Source organism: Myxocyprinus asiaticus, chromosome 33 (assembly GCF_019703515.2).
Source record: "Myxocyprinus asiaticus isolate MX2 ecotype Aquarium Trade chromosome 33, UBuf_Myxa_2, whole genome shotgun sequence".
In the NCBI taxonomy this organism is placed as follows: Eukaryota; Metazoa; Chordata; class Actinopteri; order Cypriniformes; family Catostomidae; genus Myxocyprinus; species Myxocyprinus asiaticus.
The window spans coordinates 6665141-6685218 of NC_059376.1; the positions used below are offsets into that span (position 1 = coordinate 6665141).

Consider the following 20078-nt stretch of genomic DNA (forward strand, 5'->3'; position numbering starts at 1 on the left):
AAAGAACGAAAGTTTGTGACGTCATTTAGAACAAAATCTTGCCAAAATGAAGATGTTTTTGCATTCATTTCTGTGGTTCGTAATGGCTCGCCAGGGCGAACTTTCAGGAAAACTTCTTACCAGCTGCTAAACACCTTACTGCCATTGGTCCACACCATCGGTAGGTCTGACCTGGAGCTCCATCTGCTTAAAGGCCGACAACCAATTCCCATTCAGTCAGTCAAGATCAGTCAACATGAAAACACTGGCATGCAGCGTTATTAGCGAAATGGTGTAAACTCATCTATAATCTCATCTAAAATACATCTGTATGATCATTATGATCAGTTTCATCATAAATTACAATAACAGAGTGTAATCGGCGCATATTATGGCCGTGTATAGCATGTTAGCGTGTTCGTTATAATGTAAACATTACAAATGATACATTATCCACTGCATATACACTGATCAGCCACAACATTAAAACCGACTGACAGGTGAAGTGAATAACATTTATTATCTCATTACAATGGCACCTGTCAAGGGGTGGGATATATTAGGCAGCAAGTGAACAGTCAGTTCTTGAATTTCATGTGTTGGAAGCAGGAAAAATGGGCTTTTGACAATGGGCCAAATTGTGATGGCTAGAAGACTTGGTCAGAGCATCTCCAAAATGGCAGGTCTTGTGGGGTGTTCCCAGTATGCAGTGGTTAGTACCTACCAAAAGTGGTCCAAGGAAGGACAACCGGTGAACGGGCGACAGGATCGTGGCCGCCCAAATGCTTATTGATTCTCGTGGGGAGCGAAGACTAGCCCATCTGGTCCGATCCCACAGAAGGTCTACTGTAGCACAAATTGCTGAAAAACTTAATGCTGGCCATGATAGAAAGGTGTTAGAACATAGAGTGCATCACAGCTTGCTGCGTATGGGGCTGTGTAGCTGCAGACTGGTCAGAGTGCCCATGCTGACCCCTGTCCACCGCCGAAAGTGCCTACAATTGGCACATGAGCGTCAGAACTGGACCATGGAGCAATGGAAGAAAGTGGCCTGGTCTGATGAATCATGTTTTCTTTTAGATCATGTGGATGGCCGGGTGCTTGTGCATCATTTACCTGGGGAAGAGATGGCAGCAGGATGCACCATGGGAAGAAGGTAGGCCGGCGAAGGCAGTGTGATGCTCTGGGTAATTTTCTGCTGGGAAACCTTGGGTCCTGGCATTCATGTGGTTGTTACTTTGACAAGTACCACCTACCTAAAGATTGTTGCAGACCACGTACACCCCTTCATGGCAATGGTATTCCCTGATGTCAGTGGTCTCTTTCAGCAGGATAATGCGCCCTGCCACACTGCAAACATTGCTCAGGAATGGTTTGAGGAACATGACAAAGAGTTCAACATGTTGACTTGGCCTCCAGATTCCCCAGATCTCAATCCGATTGAGCATCTATGGGATGTGTTGGACCAACAAATCCGATCTATGGAGGCCCCACCTCGCAACTTACAGGACTTGAAGGATATGCTGCTAACATCTTGGTGCCAGATACCACAGGACATCTTCAGAGATCTTGTGGAGTCCATGCCTCGATGGGTCAGAGCTGTTTTGGCAGCACGAGGGGGACCTACATGATATTAGGCAGGTGGTTTTAATGTTGTGGCTGATCGGTGTATATTACTTTAAATCATTATTGAGGAGTTAAAACAGCTTCTTTACTGATGTGAATTCTACTCATAGCTACTGAAGTCATTGGCATGAAGTCACTGATAACGCATTTTAATGTCATTTTAGTTGATGTTTTACATGTAGTCTTGAGCGTCCTCATATTTAAATGTATTCCTGCAGGGTGGCAGGTGTCTTAATGTTCACTGTATGTAGTTGCTCGGCTGTTTCAAACGTCTTTTTACCTCTCATCGAAGAACGAAGAAGAACGTCTTTGTAAACCTGATTTATACTATGGAAGAAGCCAAAAATTTTTCTCCTGGACGAAATAAAGCACCCTAGGCGAACAAAGCCGCCGTTTATACTACACGCAGCATCATTTTAAAATTAGTTAATTGAGGGTGATGACACAGTGTTTAACGTACTGTTCCAGCTAAAGAAGTAAAGCCAATAATGCAGGTTTTTCTCTCCGTGGATCACTGCGTTTAGTGCTATATTGCTGCTTTGCTTTATTAAGCTTGTCACAGAGCCCCTCCCGCTTTTGCCGACAAGTTATTTGATCTGATTTCATAAAAGCTCCAATCTTTCGCTACGCATTTGTCATGCCCACCCTGTATTTGTCGAGTTTGTGCTGCGAATCATTTAAAAAAATAGACTTCATAATCTCTTAGAGACGGGCTTCAAAGTTATCCATTTTAAAGACAGTAACCTAGGTATTGACTCCTCAGCTGCCACGCGCTATTGTAAATAAAAAATGTCACGTCCAAACCACACCCACGATTAGTTTTAACCAATCATCAATGCTCTTCGGCCAGCCAAGTTCTCCTAGGTCAAGAATTTCAGAGATGTGTGCGAACAGGTGAAATATCACCAAACAAGCACATTGGCAGAACAAAAACATCACTGCATTTCGTCATCATTTAAAGGCAAACTAGGCTAAGTCTGTTTGCCTAGTAAGTATAAATTAGCCTGCAAGTCTGCTGGGGCCTTAAGGTGCTGCGAAGAACTATTAAATAACATTTATTTTCCCTGCTGCAACATCCAGCTTAAGCTGATTGTTGTGTTTTGGAACATGGTGGCCAATACAGATTTCTAGCTGGTCTAAACCGATTGTTAACTGGTAGACTGGTACAAGCTACAAAACAGCTTCCAGCTGGTCATACCACCTTAATGTGGCCAAGCTGGGTCTTATACATGTACAGTATATACAGTATATATTTAAATAGATTTCATAAATATTTTATTCGTTATATTCTAGAAAAAAATGTATATGTGCTATATATATATATATATATATATATATATATATATATATATATATATATATACTATGTGTGTGTGTGTGTGTGTGTGTGTGTGTATATATATATATATATATATATATATATATATATATATATACTGTATATTTATATTAAATCAGCTAAAAACATATTAAAGGCAGTGCAGTTATTTCTACCATGATTTATAGAGTTTGCACTTAAAATAATACTTTTTTTTTAAATTACAGTAAACATTCTCATGAGTGAGTAATACAAATTTTGATTTTGGTCTGCACAATTCCATTCTGATCACTCATTTTGAATTCCAGGGGGAACGTCCAACATCGCCACCACAGCCTCTGTCAAAACCACAACTCAACAACAACCAGTTCGCAAAGCCAGATTCTCCACCGCCCAACAGCCCACCCACACCTCCCACTCCCACAGCCAGCGGTGGGTCGCCCCAGAGTCTGTCCACATCACAAAGCAATGAGCAGCTCACACCTGCTGTCAATGGAAATACTGCTCCAGTCCAGAACAAGTCCACTGTGGTGGACGTGGAGAGTCTAGTGCCCACCCATGATGAGCAGGGACGGCCCATCCCAGAGTGGAAGAGACAGGTGATGGTGAGGAAGTTACAGGTGAAGATGCAGGAGGAGGAGGAGAACAAGAAAAAGGTGAGTAGATAGAGTTACAGTCAGGTGTTTTCAACATAAGCTGAGACAGTGCATCTGTTATCCATCTTATAAGTCATGTAGAGGTTTAACCCTCACATCATTTAGACACTTTACTCAATGAAATCAAAACAGGACTTTTAGTCCGTATCTGTTAGCTTTTAGGTGACTTAAATACTAGCGTTCTCCTAAAAGTAAAAAAAAAAAAAAAAAAAAAAAAAAAACTTTTAGCAGATTTACAAATATACAACAGCCTTTCTCTTCTAAAAAAAAACACAAAAAAAAAAAACAGAAGAAAACTATTAATGGTGACCAATTTTTGTCTCAAAAAAACGCTCTCTAGAATGATATTGTCAATATAATCCGTTTAAGTTTGAAAACTGTTTTCAGCTTCCTAACGCCATAAGTTTACCATAGTATGCAGTTATAGGGAGCCTTTTCGAAAGTCTCCATTTTGGGGGAAGGAAAATACTGTTCTAGGCAAAGCAAGGCAAGTATTGATACAGCACATCTCATACACAATGGCAATTCAAACTTTTTATGTAAAATTTATATAAAAATCATAAAGAAAATACAAGATATATACACTACCGGTCAAAAGTTTTCAAACACTTACTCATTCTTTATTATAATTTTTTTCTTCACATTTTAGAATAATAGTGAAGTCATCAAAACTATGGAATAATATAAATGGAACTATGGGAATTATGTTGTGACTAAACAAAATCCAAAATAAATCAAAACTGTGTTATATTTTAGCATCTTCAAAGTAGTCACCCTTTACCTAGAATTTGCAGACATGCACTCTTGACATTTTCTCAACCAACTTCTTGAGGTATCACCCTGGGATGCTTTTTAAACAGTACTGAAGGAGTTCCCATCTATGTTGGGCACTTATTGGCTGCTTTTCTTTATTATTTGGTCCAAGTCATCAATTTCAAAAACTATTTTTTTTAAATAAAATTTAAACATTTCAGTCAAGTGTTTCAAAACTTTTGACCGGTAGTGTGTGTGTGTGTGTGTGTGTGTGTGTGTGTGTGTATATATATATATATATAATTTTTTTTTAAACCAATTAAGAACTAGTAATAAGAATAAAAAGTAATAAAAAAAGTAAAAATTATAAAAAATGTATGATAAAAAAGAAACATAATTGAGAAATAAACTGATGCAGTGCAGTCAGTAAGTGCAGCACAGTGTTCAGAATAATTCTAGTGTGGATGAGAGGCGTAAACGCAGCAAAATGAATGCATTTTCAAATTAAAACACATTAATGTGGACGTGCTGCATTCCATTCAACTTGGACTAAATTTCGTACTTGAAAAAGTGCAATAGAACGGCACTTGAAATCGGTCCTCCAGTTTTGAAACTTGTGCAGAAATATATACATTTTGCCAAGATGTGGTTATGTGATGTCACTCGGCCATAACGGGACCAGGGAGATGTATACGGTTAATGCTAAATATTCAATTTTAAGCAAAAAGAATCCATCAACAAGTCAAAGTTCCTACATTACATAATACATATTAAGTAAACGTTTGCAGAGACAGGAGTGTGAAACATGGTAAATGATCCTCCCTGTTGATAATTGTACACCTGCAGAACAGCATCGTGTCTAGTAGCCAGGAGGCTTCATTATTGAAAATGAACACCTGCAAAGTTAACAGTAGCATTGCCATTTTGCTTCCTTATACATAATCTTCCAAGTGCCAGGCAGTGGAATGTCTTTATGGTTGGAGATATCAAGCAGGAATATCCAACATCCGACTACATATAAAACGCAGCATAAATGCCAACTGTCTTTGACCAGCTAAAGCACATAACAAATCATGGTTTATCTGTGTTGCATTTCCTTCAGTCGGGAAATGCATTTTAATATACTTTATTTAATTGCCCAGCTATCAATTGGTTGTGAATATAAGGACTAATGACTGTGATTTAAACTAAAGGCTGTTAGCCATATAAAAAAGGAACCATACCTTTAAAATGTCCTTCCTCAACTTCCTGTTTCAGGAAACAGGAAAGAAACAGCACTAGTCAAACCATTTCATGGGATCTTTAGGCATCTAAAATAATCTCACATCATTTTTAGATGTTTATCTAGATTGCTGTTTGTAAAAATTGTCTTTATGATTTAACTTTTACAATTAATGATTGGGCCCATGGAAATGAGCGCATTTTCTCAGCTTAAGAGGTCAAAGCTATCCTCCTGTAGTTTCATGCGTTAGTTCTAGTGGTATGGGGCATTGCATTACTTCCTCAGATTTTTATTATTTTAGATATAAACTGGAGCTTTGGAATTGATCGCTGATCTATCTTCATGGAGGATAGCGCAGATAGTGTGTGTTTGCATGGTGTTCTTTGAGGATTGATCCCTCTTTGAAACTAGCAAAATGATTTCTTCATTGCAAAAATTATGTGTTTTATCATTCACTTCTCCATAAATGAGAAAAGGGTTTATACAATGTATACGTTTTCTGAGTAACAATAGCAGTACTTGTGGTTGAGCAAACTTTTTCAATTATAACTCTGAATTACTTCATAAAATAGTCATTTTAAGGTTTTTGGGTCAGCAGGAAATGGCTGTAGTTGAAAGTTCCTTTAATGGTTAGTTACATTGTGTGTGTGTGTGTGTGTGTGTGTGTGTATACACACACACACACACACACACACACACAACTGTACAACATTTCTCATAAATATCCCTTTAATTTGTGCCAGCAGTATTCTCTGCTTTCAAAGAATTACTATTCTGATTAGATATTGGTCTTTAAATCAACAACATTGTGTAGGTAGTGCATTGCGGTTTTGTTTAGGGAAGATTTTGTACTCTTTATGTCTGCTAGACCAGGTTCCCTAATGCAAACAGAAAGAAGCTAAAGTGAGTATTTTTTCAATTATAAAATTCTATCTTAGCTCAATATGCATGCAATATGACAGGTCTGTAAGCTATTTGTAGGTTGATTTCACTGAAAATTTTAACACGGTGGCTCCGTGGTGCTATCAAAACAGCAACATTGACTCATCCAATGGTGTGATTTTGGGGCATCATGTTCAGGAAAACTATTTGAAAACAATCATTATTTTTGCAATTCTGTTTGGTGACCCTGTTGGCACAGAAATTGCACACTTCACCTTTAAATGGCATTATCGAATCGCTTTTGCTATCGAATTTGTTGTAGGAGAGCATAGATTATTTTCATATTTTTGTGAACACAACTGTCTTGTTGACCACACTGATTTTAAAGCAGTCCCTTGGAGAATTTCTGCAGTTTTGGCCTGGGTTTTATTACAGTGCAGGCATTCAGGTGAATGTTGTGCAGTGTGGCATGTGGTTGGATTTGTCTCTGTTCTATGGAGTGATGCAGTGTTTAATTTGGGGCTGCTGTGACCATCCCAAGTCAAGCTTAAGCGTGTTTGACATTTACAAATGAAGTATTTGTTTAATGTGGCTTATTGGTGATGGTGCATGGCAGCTCTAAGTTTTTACATGGGGATTCAGTGGTGTGATGCAAAGCCCCTTCACACTGCAAGTGACATATAGACCTTGAAGTGCAGTTGGTCATCTTGGTCATTGTACTCATTTATATGTTTATTTCATCTTTTTAACACCCTGAAAGTTTCTTAAACATTTGTCTAGATCAGTGGTAACTAGTCAAGTCCTCTGGAAACACAATCTATTCCAAATATAATTTACATAAAAAGTACACATGAATTTCACACTTAAAGGAATATTCCTGGTTATTTTCAAATTAATGTCTATACAATGCCAATGTAGTGTGCTGTCGATAACCACCTAGCATGCAAGTAACCAGCACCGCAAATGCATTTTTATAATATGCTATCACAATGTTTTTAAAGTATAACCGTAATTCTTTAAACATGTTAACATAAGACTGGTAAATAACTTACCAACCCTCTCTGTGTAAAGCTATGTCCAATCTGTCCAAAACTCATGTGATGACCTGCTCAAAAAGTAGACCTGATTACTTTTGCTTGGTATCTGAGCAAGTACAATTGTCTGTATAGTAATATTTGCATGGAGCAAACTCCTGGCCCTTTTACCCATAGGAATTACATTGGTAATGCATAACTAGAAGTTTCTTCACCAAGAAAAGCAATCCCACTTTAAAAGGAGGACTTTAAAGCTCAAATAAGACACATTTTTACTAAAAATGTAAGTTCTTAAAAAAAATGCAAGCCAACCATTTGGGATTTTACCCTCTCTAGTACACTTGCCCCAAATGCTTAAATGATAAGTGTATTACTGTAAACGCATTTCCCATCCATTTAAAAAAAAGAAAAAAAAAAGGGATGCTTCGAAATGATTGTCTGTAGTTATCACCAGCAGGCCACAGATGGTACGTAGACATTACGTTAAAAATAGCCTGGAATATTTCTTAAATATAGTTAATAGATTTTAATCAAAAACCTTGACAGTTCATTACAATTATCTAAAACAAATATGGGGTCTTGCCATGCTCAGCTGTTTTTTTTTTGTTTTTTTGGCTAAAGTTTCCTTCAACTCAGTAAAAACAAGGCGGTATCATTGCACCACTAAATTCATGTAAAGTTTGAAACGTTTGAGGTGAAGAGCGTATATGTAAGGCATCGGATCCAAGGGCTGAAGGATACCCCGTCCTCTGTTTTTGTCCCTTTCTATCTCCTCCTCTGATCCTACTTTTAGTTTGCTGCCAGTGGATACTATCAGGCCCAAGACTGGCATTATTCTCATGTGCACAATGCTATACTGGGTCCATTTGGGGAACTAATGACTGAGGATGACCTCATCCGCATTGAGAGGCAGATTGAAAACCTGCAGGTCATGCACAAAGTGATAGAGGTGGAGAAAGAGCTGGAACAGCTGGAGCAAGAGTTGAAGCAACTCCTACCTGTATCTGCGGCTTTGAACCAAGACCACTTCTCTGTTAACCCCAAACAGGTTCATGGGCAAGCAGAGGACTTGCCTGCCTGGTGCAGCAAGATCTCCACGCTGCTCAAAAGCATGGCCATCCTCCTTGCCACTCTGGGTGGTAAGGAGGTCGATATTCTGGAAATGCTCACTCAAGGATATGCGTACGAGGGCCTGAAGAGTGGAAAGGGCCAGACAGAGATCTCAAATTCAGTGGCCTCTGGGAACATCGGCCGTTCGCAATCATTCTCCACTCGAGAGGAGGTGGAAAAGGAGATTAAGCAGAGTGGTGTGTCTGTGAAGAACCTGAAAGCCAATTACGAAATTCACAGCCAGTCAAAGAATGAGAATGACAAAATGAATCGCTCATACAAGCGTACAAGATCCTTGCCAGCAGTCAGTGAATGCAGTTATCCGTCAGAGCCCATTCTTGAGGATGAATTACTGTTCTCTCCAACTGAGAGCAACTCTCAATTTGGAGATGGTTTGCTGTTAGAACAAGATTCAAATGTATCATTGGTGCATGAAGAACCTATAACACAATCCCATGCCCCATTGACGTACACTGGGCCTGAAAGTAGTGGACCATTGGACTCGGAACACCAGGAGCATCCTGACCTTCCTATGAACACAGCAATAAACTCAGAGCATCTCACAAGAAGTCTCGAGGTGCAGACAGACCTGAGCTATGTTCAAGAATGTATCGAGATGCGAAAGGAGAGGATTGTGTTTCTCTTCCTGGAACACTGGAGGAAGTACACCATGACCGAGTCCTACAAGTGCACTGGAAGAGGCAAGACTCTAAGCATTGATACGAATGACTGTCATTCATTGTATTACCACAAACTAGCTGAGCCAGATGGTACTCTGCAGACAGACGACGACCAGCTGCTGCATTTCATGAAGCAGAGACAGGTGGTGGGAAATCTTCTTGGCCACTGGAGGGCCATCATGAGCCAGGTGCCCACACGGCAAATCCGCAGACTTAGTCGAGCTCAGATGATCTATTGGCCCGAGCACTTCCTTCCACTCATCAACGGGTTGCCCGTTCAATATGAGAATCTAACCCTTGACCTTTTCATGCTAGGCTACTTCCAGCTGCTCGAGATGAATATGTCTCGCAGCGAACGCAAATTCCGACACTTGCTTTGCTATGAGATGTTTGACCGGCTTGGCAGCCACCCATGGGAAGTGATCCGCCAGTTCCACCGAGAGGTGATGGAGAGCATCGAGAGAGGGAAACATGATTGGTCGGATGGCTTTGAAGATATCAAGGTGAAGTATTTTGGTGAATCTGTTGAGGGTGGTGGGCTCCTTGAGGCTGCCAAACTCATTTTGCCTCCAGAGGATCTGCAGGCACCCATGAACCCAACTCAAGAGGCTCCATCAACAAGCCCCTCAAGTTCTTCACCACCGCAAGCCCCCAATGAACATCCAGGACAAAATTCAGAAGAGAGTTCTGCACTGGCCTCCCAACAGTTTTCCTCAGAGAACCCAACTATGAACATTGCAGATGATTCAGTGGTACTGAAGAGTACCAGTGAAGCTAAACTACCAAATGATGCTGTTGCAGTACAGAATGCTGCACAACCAGAGGACGTACCATATGAAACCGCAACAGCTAAAAGTCCCCAGACTGCACCCACATGCACTGTGAATGAACAGAGCCAAGCAAATCCCAAAGAAGAACCTAATGAGGATTCTATTAAGCTTATCTATGATCTTAAAGAGTTTAGTAATGAGGAGATTATTCGATACATTGATCGAAGCTTCGCCTTCTGGAAAGAGAAGGAAGCTGAGATGTTTGACATATGACTTATTGGGTCAAATTAGTTGATGTAGGATGAAACATTGATCAGGTGACAGAATAAAAAGCTCGTGTTAAGCAGATCAACAAAAAAACAAAACAAAAAAAAAACAAGGGTTGTTTGGTCAGGGAGGCAGCTTATTGTTAGAAACCTTTGGATTGTCAGAGAAACAATCAATGCTAAGCTTAACTGAATGCAAGCAACAACTGTGTCCTGTCATATAGCATAATTCTGAATGCAATTATTTGTTCAGGAACCATGAAAAGAGATGCATGTAGGAGATGCAGATGCACACAGGCATATAAAAGCCTTCTTTTGAAATTTTACAAACATTTTTGGGTTTTGATTTTAATGGTACATTTGGACCTCAAAACTCAAACTTATTGACATGAGTTATGTAAATTTCTACTATGAAGGGTCTATTCCAAAACTTAGTGAGCTGCCTCATTATCTCCTGCCTACATTGGCAGCTATCTACTATGGCAGCATCCTTAATGAAATTATGTCTCATAAGAGACCGATTTGGAACGCACTACATAGGCAGCAGCTCCGTGCATCATTCAAATAGTGCTCCTCATGCGCAGCGCACGGGACACACGACACACACAACTGATTTCAATACAGATGAAGCAAGAGAAACGATGCAATCCTCTAATGAGCCTAAACATGCACAGCACACACATATTTTGAGTAAAATAGTCAGTTTTGTGTCATATTAAACTGTTATTTATCGGTACTTTTCAGTATTGAATGGATTATAGGTATATTTATAATCAGAATTTCTCTTACATTGTCCGTCATCTTGGATTTATTTTTCCGCCGAGCTCATCACGGTGCATTTTGGGATTGCCTTCCCGGGGAAGGATACATACTATTCTACCTTTAAAATCTGGCCAAAGATATCTTAAGAGGCAGCATAATTAAGATACCTAGCTTTTGGAACAGCCTTTGCATCAGGAGCGCACCTATGATGTCTTAAAATGCTGCCTCCGGAGGATGCTCACTAGGTTTTGGAAAAGACCTGAAGACAAAACCAAAAATACATAGACATCTGTGAAGGAAAGGTCACATGATGCTTATATATATATATATACAGGTGCATCTCAATAAATTAGAATGTCGTGGAAAAGTTCATTTATTTCAGTAATTCAACTCAGATTGTGAAACTTGTGTATTAAATAAATTCAGTGCACACAGACTGAAGTAGTTTAAGTCTTTGGTTCTTTTAATTGTGATGATTTTGGCTCACATTTAACAAAAACCCACCAATTCACTATCTCAAAGAATTAGAATACATCATAAGACCAATAAAAAAAAACATTTTTAGTGAATTGTTGGCCTTCTGGAAAGTATGTTCATTTACTGTATATGTACTCAATACTTGGTAGGGGCTCCTTTTGCTTTAATTACTGCCTCAATTCAGCGTGGCATGGAGGTGATCAGTTTGTGGCACTGCTGAGGTGGTATGGAAGCCCAGGTTTCTTTGACAGTGGCCTTCAGCTCATCTGCATTTTTTGGTCTCTTGTTTCTCATTTTCCTCTTGACAATACCCCATAGATTCTCTATGGGGTTCAGGTCTGGTGAGTTTGCTGGCCAGTCAAGCACACCAACACCATGGTCATTTAACCAACTTTTGGTGCTTTTGGCAGTGTAGGCAGGTGCCAAATCCTGCTGGAAAATGAAATCAGCATCTTTAAAAAGCTGGTCAGCAGAAGGAAGCCTGAAGTGCTCCAAACTTTCTTGGTAAACGGGTGCAGTGGCTTTGGTTTTCAAAAAACACAATGGACCAACACCAGCAGATGACATTGCACCCCAAATCATCACAGACTGTGGAAACTTAACACTGGACTTCAAGCAACTTGGGCTATGAGCTTCTCCACCCTTCCTCCAGACTCTAGGACCTTCGTTTCCAAATGAAATACAAAACTTGCTCTCATCTGAAAAGAGGACTTTGGAACACTGGGCAACAGTCCAGTTCTTCTTCTCCTTAGCCCAGGTAAGACGCCTCTGACGTTGTCTGTGGTTCAGGAGTGGCTTAACAAGAGGAATATGACAACTGTAGCCAAATTCCTTGACACGTCTGTGTGTGGTGGCTCTTGATGCCTTGACCCCAGCCTCAGTCCATTCCTTGTGAAGTTCACCCAAATTCTTGAATCGATTTTGCTTGACAATCATAATGCTGCGGTTCTCTTGGTTGGTTGTGCATCTTTTTCTTCCACACTTTTTCCTTCCACTCAACTTTCTGTTTACATGCTTGGATACAGCACTCTGTGAACAGCCAGCTTCTTCGGCAATGAATGTTTGTGGCTTACCCTCCTTGTGAAGGGTGTCAATGATTGTCTTCTGGACAACTGTCAGATCAGCAGTCTTCCCCATGATTGTGTAGCCTAGTGAACCAAACTGAGAGACCATTTTGAAGGCTCAGGGAACCTTTGCAGGTGTTTTGAGTTGATTAGCTTATTGGCATGTCACCATATTCTAATTTTTTGAGATAGTGAATTGGTGGGTTTTTGTTAAATGTGAGCCAAAATCATCACAATTAAAAGAACCAAAGACTTAAACTACTTCAATCTGTGTGCATTGAATTTATTTAATACACGAGTTTCACAATTTGAGTTGAATTACTGAAATAAATGAACTTTTCCACGACATTCTAATTTATTGAGATGCACCTGTGTATATATATATATATATATATATATATATATATATATATATATATATAATTTGTTTTTTTTTTTTTTTTTTTTTTACATATCAACATTAAAGGGGTCATGACATACTCTTTTTTTTTAATAATTGTATTATCTTCCATGAGGTCCACTTATAAGGATAGTACAGTTTTTTGGCACCAAAACAGTCATAATTTAGTAATATATAATCATTTTCCACCCTGTCTGAAACACTCGGTTTTAAGCTCTCTGGACCTTTAAGACTTCAGTGTAAATGCCCACTGTTATGATTGGCTAACATCATGCAGCCCCTCCAATACAGCCATATTTGAAATGTAATTGGGAGAAAATGAACAACAAGCTACACAAGATTATAAAACTAAATTTCAGGGTTTACACATAACATACACCCAATACATTCCATCTGAATACATTAAACTGTTCACGCAAGGACAGGGCACCTTAACTATAAAAAAACATGACATTTGAAATATTCGTGAATGAAACTGTTTACTTACGGTTTTGCGTTAAGTCCAATAGAATTTTTAACTGCCACATCTTTAATTATGCTCATTCAATAACAGTTCCTATGCAAAGCTTGAATCATGTATTGACTGGTTCACAAGCAGTCCATGCTGATATCAGCCGAAAACACATACAATCCACTCTGAAATGTTCTGAATATGCAAATGTAATACAATCCATGGAAAGTTGGGTGCTTCAACCGGCTTCAACAGGTCAAAGCAAAGACGCTGGTCTTCACAGGAGCGACATTTCACATCTTCCGTGTTTGTTTACACACAGAATGGCATGTGTTTTTCCCAGTCATTAGCAGCAGCAGAATGAAACACGTTTTTAAAAGTGGTGCTTGTACCACTCTTAAAACATGCCGCACATCTCCAGAAATGCATCGAAATGATCAAAGACATCCGTCTAGTCCATATTTAAAAAAGACTAACAATTAAAAATAGCACAGATGAGTGCAAAAACGGTCCAGGGTGCCTTCAAAACAGCAAGAAACAGCGCAGCTGTTCTGACTTGACATCGCATCTTTTAAAAGCTGCACGAGATGTATGATAATGGTCAAAGCCGTTCGTCTAGTGCATGTTTATTTAGAAAAACATTTAAATCCAGATAGGCACATGAAGTTGTCCTGTGTAAGTCCCCTTAAAAGTGTAGATGAATCTCCCATGACAACCCCTATCTCCACTTCACCTGTGTGACAGACTGAGTAAGCACCAGTGGGCGGGTGCAGATGTATTTGGTCCTTGTGATGTCACAAGTTTTACAAATTCCAAATGAGCCGTTTCTAGAGCCTGGTTTAAATAAATGCTCTTTTTCTATTAAGGAGTACGTTTTCAGTTCTCAAACTTACAGTAAGTTTTTAGAGTACAATGACCTCTTTATATGTCAAAAGATCAAGGAAAATTTGATTCCTCATGTCATGACCCCTTTAATATAATGCAGTCAGACTTTAAGTGTGATACTGCATTTGATAGGACTATCCATCTGTTTAATCATCAATTGTTACTTTGGAAAACAATTTTATTTAAATGTATTAATTTGGTTAATTTTGATCCAAATACAGTGCATTCAAGGTATACAATTTATCAGTATGTGTGCTCTGGCAATCCAACCCATGACCTTAGTGTTGCTAGCGCCATGCTCTACCACTTGAGCTACAGGAAATTCAGCACATACTTTGAAATACAAAGGTATTTATATTAGAATTAAAAAGTTAAAGTATTCTTACAATTTTTTTTTAAACCAGTGTTTTTATATTTGAGTGCATTCTCTCTGATTCATTCATTAAGAAAAGCCATTTAAATTGTGTAACTTTAATGCTATTCTCTATATATTGTTCGACTTTTTAACTTCTGTTGTATAACCGTTAACTGTCTCCATAAAAGAGAATTTCCATTCAACTACTACTATGAAGTTCATAACATCATCAGTTTCACATTGTTTAATCTGCATGTTTCTTAGCTATTTGGAAAAGATTAGAATAGTTGCTGAGGATAAGAATGAATATGTGCATTTTGTGCATGTTACTAGTACAATCTTAGTGCTTACAGCGTTCTCATTTGTTCTTGCTGTGTTTAGAGTTATTTAAGCTTAGTTTCTTTACATAATCAATTTATTTATTATTAATTCATCCATGCCTTATTTGAGTGTGAGCATTCTTGACCATTTGAAAGCTTTATTTTGATTGTTTGATTGTCTTTTAGCAATGTTGGTTTTAAGAGGTTTAAAGAATCAGATGGATTTGCTATTAATATTTTTATTGATTCTTATGTGAAATATGGAATAAACAGAACATATACACACAGAATCCCATTATATCCCCTTCCCCCTCCCCAACCCCACCCTATCCCTCAACAAATTTCCCTGTGGTCAAAGCCTAAATTACACCATGCACACATATAAGCAAACAAACAAAAGAAAATATTTGAGAACATAACAAATATAAAAAATAAAAAAAAGAGTGAAAAGAAAGAATTCCACAAAGAATAGAATTTACAATTACCACCACAATTCTGTTTCTCTCCACATGGTCCTCACTGAGAGCCCTCCAGAAAGGCCAAATACCTGTTCCATTTCTTACCATATGTGTCCATTTTTCTAAGCTGTTTATATGACATCTATTCAAATGCTGCCACCCTGCCCAATTTGGTGAGCCATTCTTGAAATGAGTGAGCGCCAATTGACTTCCATCTTCTAAGAATTATCTGTCTGCTAATCATTACACTAGTTTGGACCCAGCTTTTTGTATATTTGCCACTTACTTTAATGACCGCCCCATCACCCAATATACATAGTCTGGGGCAGAATTAAAATTAAGTATCTAAAACCTCACAGATAAAAATTCTGGACTCTTACCCAGAATTCTTGAATTTTAGTGCAGAACCACAGATCATGGGCCATGTTTCCATCCTCCAACTGACATCGCCAGCAGGTAGGTGTGTCTTTTAGACCAAGCCTAAACAATCTAGAGGGAGTCCAGTAGAAACTATGCGAAATCTTAAACTGAATAAGGCGTACCCTTGCATCCCTAGACATAGTTTTCATATTTTTTTAAAATCCTTTCCCACTCCCATCCTCCAATACCAAGTTCAAATCTCTTTCCCACAACCTCTTAAGAGCAGTTAAGGCCCCGTCACCAAGACTCTGAATCAATGAGGAATAATACACTGACGCTTCATGACCCTTTCCAAAGGCTGTAAGCACCATACAGAGGGTGTCTGCAGCTTTAGGGGGCTGTGTACTACCACCAAAAATAGTACCAAGTAGATGGCGCAACTGTAAATACCTGAAAAATTGAGACCTAGAAATCCCAAATTGTTGGGTTATATTTTCCAATGATCTCAAAGCTCTGTTTTCATAAAGGCCATCAAGTGTAGCAACACCCCCCTCAATCCATTCTTTCCGGCAAAAGGGGGACTTGTTAATACATAATTTGGGGTTCAGCCATATAGTTGAGGAAACGTTTAGGTAAGTATCAAATTGAACATGCAAGAAACCTTTGTCCATACTGAATGTAAATGTGAAATAATAGGATGCATTTTTACTTCTGTAGGCAATTTAATAGAAAGACTTTGCAATGGTGAGATTGGGGCAAGGACCGCTCGTTCAGTGTTGTACCAGGGATGGACTCTCTCGGGTGGAAGAGACCAATGGGCCAGGTGTCTGAGATTAAAAGCATAGTAATAAAACAAAATTTTGGGGAGGTCTCAGCCTCCTTTGTCAATTGGTCTATGTAATTTACTGAAATGCAACTGAGGTTGTTTACCATTCCAAATAAAAGACTTAGATATTCTGTCATATTGTTTAAAATAAGAAAGAGGAACTTCTAGATGGAGAGACTGTAGTAGATAATTGAATATGGGGATACAATTCATTTTTATAACATTGAACTTCCCTGCCATAGACAGATGTAGTGAAGCCTACCTATCCACATCACATGAGAACATTTTCATTAATGAGTCAAAATTAACTTTAACTAAATCTCTCAAATTTTCTGGAAATAAAATGCCTAAATACCTAATGCCTTGCTTGGGCCATTGAAAGGTGCAAAGTTGGAAAGCCGTGGCAGGGCAATATGCTGTCTTTTGATTTTATGGTGACCACCTCTTCAAGCTTCAAAAGGACACAAAAGTATAATTCAGAAGTCTAATAAATTATTCCATGAAACTGATGATTGTTCTGAAAGCATATGATAAGGTTTGGTGTGAAACAAACCAAGAGCTAATGTATTATTTAGTGAAATATACTCGGAGATGGGCATTGAAGCAAAAACTAGTTTTGTACATCTAAAAACAGGTCCACCACAGCGATACTAACAACACAACACAGCTGCACACAAATCAGAGAACAGAACTTACTAAATGTGTCTGATGAGTTTGTAGTCAGAGAATAGATGCATTTCTATACCCAGCCTTATTTTTTTGAAATGTTCTTAATCAAACTGAAGGAGAGAGGAGGTGGGAATGTCTGTCACCTCTTCTCCATTCTGATATTCAGTAGGTGTAACATTCTCGGCCAAAATCAAGTCGTTTTTAACCGGCTAGTGAGATTCTGGCTTCAATGTACTATTATGAGAAAGTTTTTGGACCGGTGCCAGTTTATAGCGGGCGGTTTTCCTGGCGTGATGCTGCAGATAGAAACCAAGTGATCAACAGAATGTTGCGCCGCTCGTCACAGCTGGTTAGGACAAAAACTCTGATTAACATAGAAAATATACCTTTTATCATGTGTCGTTTGCTGTCAGGTTAGGACAAGGTGTGATTGTAGCTGATGTCAGCCTCCTCTGTCTATTCTCTCTCAGTTTGATTGAGTACGCCGTTTAAAACAAACAAGGCTGGGCAAAGAAATGCATCTATTCTCCAACTACAAACTCATCAAACATAATAAGTATGTTCTGTCCTGTGGTTTGTGTGCAGCTGTGTTGTGTAGTAAGTATTGCTGTGGTGGACCTGTTTTTAGATAAACAAAACAAGTTTTCGCTTGAACGCCCCATCTCATGTGCAGTGCTGCGTGAACTGTTGCTCTCGTGCAGTCTCATGAAAAACAAGCACAGGAGAGCAACGCTCTATCATATGCTTTCATAACAATCATGAGTCTCATGGAATAATTTATTACACTTCTGAATTATACTTTTGCATTCTTTTGAAGCTTGAAGAGGTGGTCACAATAAACTTCCATTGTATGAAACTATTCATTCATATTTGCATTTTCTGAACTCACTTTATTTAAAAGAACATCTTACATTTACACATTTGGCCAATGCCTTTATATCTGAAGCAGCTTACAGTGTCATAGTCTACATGTTATCAGTATGTGTGTTCCCTGGGAATCAAACCATGACCTTGTTGTTGCAAGCACTATGCAACTGGAATCTTCATCTATTAGACATCTTTGTTCTTCCTTACTCAATCTTTTTAATTTATTTTTTTTTAATTTATTTTTTTTTTTTTTGGACATATAATTCCCAGGGGAATAATGAAATATTAAGACATAGATTATCTTACCTTGATACTGTGGCTTGGGCCAATGATGTGGCTTCACAGTAGCAGTTTGGAGGTAATCGATCTGTTTGGAGGGGAAATGAGAAGCTGAAGATGTTCACCTCCTCTGCTGCTCTATAGTTACCAGCTCAATGGAGGCAGGAGATCACTTTTCACATGGTGTGAACACTACAAGTAACCTGTCTGGGAATAGAGGGGGTTTGGGAAAACAACATTTTTGCCTGCTCCAGATAAATGAATAAAAAAACAAAAACAAATCTGGAGTAAAAACATATCAACTCAAGTTCGTTTTATCACCTTTCACCTTCTAAATGCAACTCTGCAAAATATAAACATGGGTATAACTTCTCAAGCAATAAGTTACCGTAATAAAAGGCAGTGCTAGATTGTAATTATTGTCAATAGACAGTATATTTTAACAATATAACAATGTAAACTTAGGTTTTGCTAAGGGTAGCAGTTGGCCTCTTTGGGTGCTGCGTGATATACATGGTTGCTAGGTAAACAGGTGTTTTATTGTCATAGCTGTTACTATATTTTGTATTTTTGCATGGCTGGAACACTGTATTGACCAGTCAGCATTTAGAATTGGAATTATGCATTTAATAGAGGAACATTTTATAACTTTTTCCACAAATAAACCAATAAAACAAATATATCCCTTGTATTTATCTTTGATTATTTTACTGATTCTTATTAATGAACCTATTTTTTTTTTATTAAAATAAATTATAGTTGCTGATTATTTTAATTAGATATTTTTTATAATATTTATTTTTTATGTATTATTTTTTATTCAATTAAAAGTAAATAATGAATTTTGCATGGTTTGGATCGCTATATTGACCAATCAGTATTCAGAATTGGAATGATCCTTTTTAGAGCTTTTTTCCACATATAAACAAATAACAAAATTATATCCTTTTTATATATCTATGTATTCTTTTATTGATCATTTATATATTTATTTATTACAGTCTTTTTTTCCCTTGTATTTATTGATTGATTTATTTTATTTTTAATTAATTAAAGGTAAATAATATATTTTGTGTTGCAGATTTAAATTCAGATTTATTTTAAATTATTTGTAATTATTAAGCTTTTAGTATAGAAATAGTATATCAGCCTTGATATGCTAGTATTTAGCATACTTTGAAGGTTACATTTTCACTCCATTGCGTTGTGGTTTGTAAATTTGATAAGGCCTTAACTAAACTGGCTTACAGTCAACATGACGTGATACAGAAGCACTTTGATTTTCAGGGGCTACCCTATTTTTGATTAGTGTGATCAATATGGTCTTCTTCATATGAAGATTTATGAACCTATAAAATCTTCACTGATCTCATGATTGGCTTTGTTTGTCTTTGCTGTCTCTGACAGGCTGAGAAAGAGGAGGCCCGACTGGCTTCCTTACCTGCCTGGAGGAGAGATATCATGAAGAAAAAGTTGGATGAAGAGAAGTAAGTTGAAGTCAGAGCTCTTGCTCTGAATTCATGCCAGTTTCTAATATCAGATGGTAATAGCTATTTTGATATTGATAGACCCATAACTAACCTAACAAGTGAGACAAAGATTGCTTTTA

General features: G+C 38.1%; 1 protein-coding gene across 1 annotated transcript in view; it reads left to right on the forward strand.

Moving 5' to 3' along the window:
- Positions 1–20078, forward strand: part of espn (espin) — a 130133-nt gene that overhangs the window by 107514 nt on the left and 2541 nt on the right. The window contains exons 11-12 of the mRNA XM_051670149.1: positions 3232–3579; positions 19877–19956. Coding sequence (XP_051526109.1) covers positions 3232–3579; positions 19877–19956 — 428 coding nt within the window. The remainder of the gene's footprint in view (positions 1–3231; positions 3580–19876; positions 19957–20078) is intronic.